This window comes from Mus caroli, chromosome 15, assembly GCF_900094665.2.
Source record: "Mus caroli chromosome 15, CAROLI_EIJ_v1.1, whole genome shotgun sequence".
NCBI lineage: Eukaryota > Metazoa > Chordata > Mammalia > Rodentia > Muridae > Mus > Mus caroli.
The window spans coordinates 78,780,035-78,789,005 of NC_034584.1; the positions used below are offsets into that span (position 1 = coordinate 78,780,035).

The window sequence follows — 8,971 nt, forward strand, 5'->3', positions numbered from 1 at the left end:
CCAGGCCTGCCAGAGCCACATAGTGAGAATCTTGTGTCAAAATCCAAAACAGACAGGTAGGTAAGCAGGCAGGCAGGCAGAGAGGAAGGAAGAAAAGAAGGAAAGAAGGAAAAAAGGAAGGAGGAGGGAGGAGGGAGGTAGAAGCAGCTTGCAGATGCCATTTGGGTTTGGGTCTAAGTAGGAATGTGTTAGACAACTGTTCGAATGGGCAGGAAGATTTGGTGAGTTTTTAGAGTGCAAGCCACACAGGGAAACGTGGCTACAGAGAGATCTGAAAAGGAAAACTGAGGACAGGCAGCTGTCAAGGTAAAATCCAACCCGTCAAGGTAGAATTGACACCATCAGGCTGTGAGAGTCTCCGAGACCAGGACAACCTGGAAGAACTTCCTCCACCAAACTGGGCTTCTGATCCTACCGGAGAAGGCGTGGCTGCAGCCTCTAAAGGGGATGCTAGCCAGAGATGGTCCCTAATAAGTTGCAGATAGACAAGGCAGAGGAAGGTATGCAGGCAGAATTTGGGCTATATAGGATATCTCTTTATTTTTATTTTTTAATTTTTTTTTTTTTTTGAGACAGGGTGCCATTATATTGATCTGGCAACTGCTATGTAGATCAGGCTGGCCTTGAACTGACAGAGTTCCGTCTCCTTCTGCCTCCCTAATACTGGATTAAAGGGCCTAGCACTAAATATTTTAAAAACACACATGATGGCTGAGGCTATAGTTCAATTGGTAATGTGCTTACCCAGCATGTACAAAGTCATGGGCTTGATCACAGCACCCGTGAGCCAGATGTGCCAGCAAACACCTGCAAAGCCAGTTCTCAGGGGGTAGAGGCAGGAGGATCAGAAGAACAAGGCTATCCTTAACTACATAGTGAGTTGGAGGTCAGCCACTCAGTCCTTAACTACAGCCTCAGATGGATGAGGCACTGGATCAGGAGCTGTCTGTGCAGGTTGGGACAGTGACCTCTGGCTGTCACACAAAGGCCATGAGGTGCCCTGTGTCCAGAAGGTGGAATATAGGGTATAGTCACAGCCCTGCTAAACCAGTCCCTTGGCTGCTCGGGCTTGTGTTAAATGGGATCTCTTTTCCAGTACCCCCGCCCCACCCCCAAAGGAGCTCTGACGCCCCCACCCCCTCCGCCTGCTCAGCATGGCATCCTGGCCAGGAGACTGGCAACCTTGGCAAGCTTTGTTCTCAGGCCCATTTGTCTGGCAACAGATTATGATGGGGAGTCTTGATTGTCAACTTGGTGAGGCTGAGAAGCACCTTGAAATTTTGTAGAGCTCACCCAGAGTATGTCTGTGAAGGTGTGGGCAGAGCCATTTAACCGTGAGAGTAAGTAATGCCAAGTTGCAGGCTGGGGGAATGAAAAGGTCGTGGATGGGGATATGGCTCAGAGGTTAACAATGATTACTGCTCTCGCAGAAGACCTGGGTTTGGTTCCCAGCATCCACATAATGGCTCACAACTGCCTGTGACTCCAGATTCAGGGGAAACTGAATCTCTTCACACACACACACACACACACACACACACACACACACACACACACACACACAGAACTAGTTAGCACACAAATACACAAATATATCTCCCCCAACCCCATGTATCCTTTTCCATGTATCTCTCCCTCCTGGCCACTCTGCTGTGTACAGTTCTGCCCAGCCAGGCCACCCACCATGATAGATTGAAACCTTTGAACAGTTGAGCCAAAACCAAATCTTTCCCCCTTCAGGCCGTTTTCCTTCAAGCATTTTGCCTAACACACTGATAAACTTTCATCTTCTTGCTAGAGAAAGTGCAGAATGGATTGTGAAGACTCAACAACCAGCAGGAAGGAATAGGCAGGGGTGGGAAGGGCCACGGGAGCTGGGAGAGCTGTGGTCCAGCAGCAGTGACAATGGGGAAGGTCAAGTCTTGCAGCAACCTGAGAAGGCAGTGAGCAAGAGCCCACGGAGCAGAGGCCCTGTGTGTGCAAAGGCCCTGAGGTAGGAGCTTGCTTTGTGAACTGACACAGAGCAGGAGATGGAGATGGCAGAAAGCAGCAGACAAGGACCCAAAAGAGAGCAGGGACGGAGGGCCATGGGGCCCTGGATGCCACAAGGAAGATGGGTGAGATAAAGACTTAACTTTAGCTGAGCACACCCGGAGCAGACCGGTTGGCAGGTGCTCCACCCACACCTGTCACTAGCACCTGAACAGGAAGGAGCAGGTGGATGGTGGCAGCAAATCTAGGTGACAAGGGGATGGAGGGCCAAGTGACAGAGACCCCGGAGCACCAGACTGTGCCGTATCTGAGATGTCCTCCGTGATGTCAGTCTGGGATGGCTACCAGTGTAGATACAAGAACTGAAGGGACAGCTGTCCAAGGAGCACTGGAGAGAGCAGAGGCTGGTGTAGACTGAGAGGTCTCCAGAATACGGAGGTTAGGTAGGAGGGAATAGCCTAAAGTGGACATGGGACAGTCATTCCCGAGGGGTCATGTGAGCTGTTTCAATAGTGAGGCGTCATTGGTAAGTCACGTGGGCCGCATGAGCAGGGCACCTACTGGATCTGCCTAAAAGTTACTAAGACTATTTAGACTGTCCCAGAGGAGCTATGGGGCAGAGGGGGTGGAGGCGGGGAAGAGAACAGAAAAGATCTAGGGACTGGAAAGGAGGCTGTGAAGATTGTTCAGCAGACAGAAGGCTAGGGAGCGTGTAGATGGTGCAGGCAGATCCGAAGTGTGGAGCTTCTAAAACCACAATGTGCCCCTGAGCAATTGCACTAGGCCCTGGCTGCAGTGAGCATGCGTGGTGGGCTATCCAGCCTGTCAGTGCATGGACGCATGCGTGTTTCCGTCCTCAGCGCCACAGGTAGCATTTAACAGGCCCTTCTCCCATCCTAGCTTCAGGTATAACAGCGGTGGTGTGGTGCACTCTGTGCCCAGTAGGCAAGGCGGAGAACCTGAAGAGCGGGTGAGAAGCGTGAGTGTGCCGGGCCCTCCACTCGGGAACCAGCCAAGGTCATTTTGGTGCTTTTTATAACCTGAGTCTGCTACCTCCCAGGACTGGGGTGGACACCAAGCGCTCCCACTTTCCTTTGGCGTGGTCACTTTCAAGGTCATGTGACCCTGGCTTTCAGCCATTTTTAAACCCACCCAGTTGTCCCAGGGTTCCCTAGAGCCTCACACCGAAAGCAAGGACACAGGACCACCGAACTTTGAAACTGGATTTAATGCATCATACAGAAGGAAAACTACACTGGAATATTTAAGACAAACACTTTCTCTAGCCACTATCCACTGGACGGTCCCCCTTGGTCCCAAAAAAGAAAAGAAAAAAAAAAATCAAAACTAAGTCTCGAGACGCGTCAGCAGCTCCCCCTCCCGGGTCCAACCTTCCAACATCCTCCCACGTTTCTTGCAAAATCGAACTCAATCCATCCAGGAAGAAAAATCAAACCAACAAAAGAACCTGAAGACAGTTACGTCGCCAGCCGTGCGGTAACGCATAATCGGCACCGCGTAACCAATATATAAAGGCGTGTGCCTCGCAGGGCCCACGTTGTTCATCAATAAAAGAATATAAAAAATCTTGTTCAACCCAGTGTAATGTGTATTAAAATAGATTTGTATCCTACAGCACAGTTTCTCCCGGAGTCGTGAGAAATGACAAGAGGGAAAACAGCTGGTGGCGGGATCCCAGCCAGCCTTCCCGCTCTGCACGTGTGTCTGCGTGCACAGGTGTGCGTCTGTGGCCCTGGCGCATGCACGCGTGCGTGCTCACTGCAATTCGGCACCGTGTGATATGCTCGGGGGTGGGGGGAGCCCTGTGGCTCCTGGTCACATATGGGTTGTGCTGTGTCCCTCGGGACAGGGCGAGGCTTGCGGAAGTGGGCTGCATGGCTCACAGAGGTGCAGGAGCCCCCAGGGTGCCTAGGAGCCTACACTCCCTGCAAATATGGAGACCGCTTTGAGGAGAGCGTTGAGGGCTCTGGAGTCTCCCAAGGCCAGGGCCCCAAGTGCACCACTCTCTCTGCCTTCTCCCTGGATCTCTAAGTCCCTTCTTGGGTGCTCCATCTGGTCCCTCTCAGGCGAGTGTACCAGTTCCTGTATCGGAGCAGAGACCATCAGATGCAGAGGAAGGCAGGCAGGGGCGCAGTTCACATTATGGATCATACAACAAAAACAAAACGCTATACAAAAAGTGTGAAGCTCTTTTTGGCATAGTGTCTTTAACTGGCATGAAGTGGGCAGGATGCTTGGCGGCTCCTGCAAAGGAGAGTGCTTGAAAGGTTTCCGGTTGTGAGTTGAAACCTGCCAGGTGCCTCCCCTGCTGGGTGACTGCTCCCTCTAGCCTGGAACTCCATGAGGAAAATTCCAGGGATTGGCAATAGGAAGAGGCGGGTGGGCAGCAACAAGAGCGTGAGCTGGGAAAGGGAGAGGCAGAGGCCAGGCCAGGCCAGACAGCCCATGCAGCAGTGGGTGACCCCAAGAGAAGCTGGCCTGTCACTTGTCCAGTTAAATGACTGATTTTCAACATGGTAATACTGATGGATTAGGGGCCAGCGGGGCACAGGGAGCCCCAGGGCCACTGGAGAATAACCTAGGTTAACTACCCTCTCTTGCACCAGAGGCACACCCCGCGCCACCCCACTAACCAGCTATCTGTTGTCAGCTTGAGTCCTCACAAGCCGTGTGTGGCCCAGTCTGCCTCACTCTCCGAAGTCTAAAGTCTTCCTGTCTTGAGGGGGACAACGCAAAGAGAGAGCTGGTCATGAAACCCAAAGGCCAGGGAGGCCTGGCAGCCTCGGGCGAGGGCCTAGTGTGCCTGGATCTGAGACACCTTCACCTGGCCTCCGGGTGTACCCTGCAACTGGTGGAGGGATCCACCTCAGGCTGGTTCTGGCTCTAGGACACTCATCTCACTCCTCCTTTCTCTCCTCATCACTCTGTCTAGTTTTATTTTTGTCTAAAATTCATAGAGTTTATGAATTAAGGCCGACAGATCCTCCAGGTCTTGAGAGCAAGGTCCCAGTAACTTTCCATGAATGTTAGACAGGTCCCTGGGGTCAGTTGTGATTCTGGGGGTGCTGGAGGGCAGTGCGCATGGTGGTGGTGGTGGAAGGCTTGGTCCAGGGCCCGGCCAGAAGCGGGGTGGGGCTGCTGGTTGCCATAGCGACCTGAAGCATCTGCTCACCCTGGATCAGTCTGAGGAGGGCCCGGATGCGGTCCAGCGATGACTGTGTGCCCCGTTGGCGGGCCAGGAGGCTTGTCTTCAGCTCCAAACATTTCTGTCAAGAGCAGAAGTGTTGGAGGCAGTGTCAGCATTGAGTTCTACAGCATCCTGGACCAGCCACCTTGATGAGCCCACCTCCTCTCACAAAGCCTTCCCCTGACCCCCAACCCCAGCAGAACCTGAAACAGGCCAAAGACCTCACGAAAAAATACATGGCTGGAGTGGCAGGGATGACTGTCCCCATAGAGCTTGGCCAGCAGCAGCCACGGAAGCCCACAGGCTTGCCAGCATGCTCTCCTCTTCTGCCTTCTCTCTAGCTTCTCTGTGTGTCACACAGAGATGGCACTGCAATGGGACTAAGGCCTAAGTCGGATGATGGTGACACTAGGTTAAAGGGTGGCAGTGAAATACTGACTTCCTTTGGGGCACCCTTCAAACTAGGATACGAGTAATCAGGGACTCTTTCAGGGCATGTTTTGGCTATGCTTGGTGGTCAACTTGACTACATCTATATTGAACTGAAGTGGGAAGACCCACTTTGAATCCTGATCTTTGAGGAAAGACACACTTTTAGTCCAGATCTTCTGAGGTGGGAAGATCCACCTTTAATCTGGGCCACATCTTCTGCTGGCCTAGAAATTGGCTCTAGAGTGGAGAGCACTCCAGTGAGGAGCCACAACTAACATTCCATTGAACTGGAAGCTTGAACTGCCCCACCCCCACCCCCACCCCCATACCCAGCCCCTTTGAGCTTCTGTTGCCTGTAAGCCAACAGGCTAAGAAAGGAAATAACAGGGTCAGGAGGGTGACTGATCTAGATCACCAAGGGAAAGTTGGATTGCCTCTCCACAATGAAGATAAGAAGGATCATGTCTGGAGGGCCAGAGATCCTTTAGAGCATCTCTTAGGACTACCATGTCCTGTGACTATAGTCCATGGGAAACTACAACAACCTAATCCAAGCAGGACGACAAAGGACACAGACCCACTAGGAATGAAGGTATGGGTCACTCCTCCAGGAAAAGAGCCACGACCTGCTGAGGTGCTTGCAGAGGGTGAAGGAAATACAGATGGGTAGTAAAGAAAGGTAGTTATAAATACTAGCTAAGGTCAGGTGACTAGCTACAGAAATGAGGATTATAATTTATATGAGTGTTTCTGTCATATTTTGATAAGAATACATTTGTAAGGCTGGGTGGTGGTGGCACACACCTTTAATCCCAGTACTTGGGAGGCAGAGACAGGCAGACTTTTGAGTTTGAGGCCAGCCTGGTCTACAGAGTGAGTTTAAGGACAGCCAAGGCTACACAGAGAAACCCTGTTTCAAACAAAACAACCAACACCAACAAGAGGAATGCATATGCACAGATACTTGTGTTTTCTTTCTTTGATTTCCTTATCATGCAGTGTAGCATCAACTATGAGAATATCAGTGCTTATCATATGTAAGCTGAGCTACTAAAAGAATGTCCCTGAATGGACTTTGCCACCAATTCTAAATTTATTTATTTATTTATTATGTTTAATAAAGTACACTGTAGCTGTCTTCAGACACACCCGAAGAGGGAGTCAGATCTCGTTACAGATGGTTGTGAGCCACCATGTGGTGGCTGGGATTTGAACTCAGGACCTTCAGAAGAGCAGTCGGGTGCTCTTACCTGCTGAGCCATCTCACCGGCCCCCAATTCTAAATTTATAATGTGTTTGTGATTGTATGAAGGATAGTGATATCATATTAGGCGTAATTATGATATGGTTAAATATATAATGAATTTGCAATTGTATATTTTAGTTCTTGGTTTCATTTGGAAATTAAGCATGACCATAAGGAGCTATGACTCTGTCAAATCGACAAGGGGTGGACTTGTGATGGCTATTCTTGGTTGTCTACTTGACAACATCTGGAATTGGCTAAAACCCAAGTGGTTGGGTACACCTGTGAGGAGTTTTCTTGTTTTTGTTTTTGTTTTAATTAAATAATTTAAAGTAGAAAGATACAACTTTAATCTGGGCCACACCTTCTGCTGGAAGCCTACCTCTAAAAAGGACATCGAAGAAGGAAGCTTACTCTCTTCGCCTGCTTGTTCTCACTAACAAGTCCATTCCTTCACTGGCATGAGAATCTACTTCTTCGGGATTCTGGCATATACTGACGACCAGCTGAGACATCCAACCTTGTGGCCTGAACAAGTACTGGATTCTTGGAACTTCCATGGGTAGACAGCCATTGTTGGACTAGCTGGACCACAGCATGTAAGCCACTCTAATAAATTCCTTATCTATCTATCTATCTATCTATCTATCTATCTATCTATCTATCTATCTATCGAGAGATTCTTTCTATCTGTTCTGTTCCTCTAGAGCAGTGGTTCTCAACCTGTGGGTTGTCATGCTTTGGGGTTGAATGACCCTTTCACAGGGGTCAACCTAAGACCATGAGAAATATCGGATATTTACATTACAGTTCATATCTGTGGCAACATTACAGTTATGAAGTAGCAATAAAATAATCTTATGGTTGGGGGTCACCACGACACAAGGAACTGTATTAAAGGGTCCCAGCATTAGGAAGGTTGAGAACGGCTGCTATAGAGAATCCTCACAGGCTAAAAAGGCACTGAGCTGGCATCTCAAGCAGCCACATAAAGGCCGAATATGACCATGTATTACTGTAACCTCAATGTTGGGAGTCAGAAACAGGTGGATCCTGGAAATTCAAAAGCTCAACAGCCAAGCCAGATGTTGAGCAGATGTCAAGTTTAGTGGTAAACCCTCTATGTAGGGAATAAGCGGAGTGCAACAGAGGAAGGCAGCTTCCTCTGGCCTGAACCTGTGTGCACACAAGTATGTGAGCCTGCAGGTGCGTTCACACCTCTAGCCCCCTCCCTCTCCCTCCATGCCTGGGATATAAAGTGTTTGTCCAACATGCATGCAACTCTAGGCTCAATCCCCAGCCCTATTGAAATAAATAAAATATAATAAAACAGAAAAACAGCTTCTCCCAACTGCTGTTAGGACTTCTATCACTGCTACTGTCAGCACTATCTGCCTTACTGTCTCTACCACCATCATCAAGACCATCAACGTTATCACCACCACCATCATCACCATCACTGCCCACCATCACCACTATCACCACCACTACCATCATTGCCGTTACCACCACCCACCATCATCTTCATCATTTTGTCTATCGTCAATCTACAGAGGACTGTGTTCTCTTTATAGAGGAGGAAGCTGAGGTTCAGAAAGGCAGGGCCTTGCCAAGGTCATATAGAGGCCGCTTGATTAGTATTCATGGACCACATCAGAACTGCACCCTGAACCTATGGGTACTGGTCAGACTGTGTTCAGTGAGAGGATAATGAGGCATCCCTCTCCCCCACACCCCCCACCCCCACCCCCACCCCTGTGCTCACCTTCACAGCTAAGGCCATGCTCTCACACCTGTGCTTACTTTCACAGCTGAGGCCACCCCACACACACACCTGTGCTCACCTTCACAGCTTACGCCACCACCCCCCCCACACACCTGTGCTCACCTCACAACTGAGGCCTCCCCTCCCCAACACCTGTGCTCACCTTCACAGCTGAGGCCACCCCTGCCCCACACCTGTGCTCACCTTCATCCCTCCACACCTGTGCTCACCTTCATAGCTGAGGCCATGCCCCACACCTGTGCTCACCTTCACAGCTGAGGCCATGCCCCCACACCTGTGCTCACCTTCACAGCTGAGGCCATGCCCC

The 8,971-nt window shown here is 50.2% G+C and overlaps 1 protein-coding gene across 1 annotated transcript in view; it reads right to left on the minus strand.

The window, feature by feature from the left end:
- Positions 1-3,200: 3,200 nt before the first annotated feature.
- The window catches only part of Phf21b (PHD finger protein 21B), a 72,141-nt gene continuing 66,370 nt past the window's right edge, over positions 3,201-8,971 (minus strand). The window contains exon 13 of the mRNA XM_029470050.1: positions 3,201-5,279. Coding sequence (XP_029325910.1) covers positions 5,058-5,279 — 222 coding nt within the window. The 3' untranslated portion in view covers positions 3,201-5,057. The remainder of the gene's footprint in view (positions 5,280-8,971) is intronic.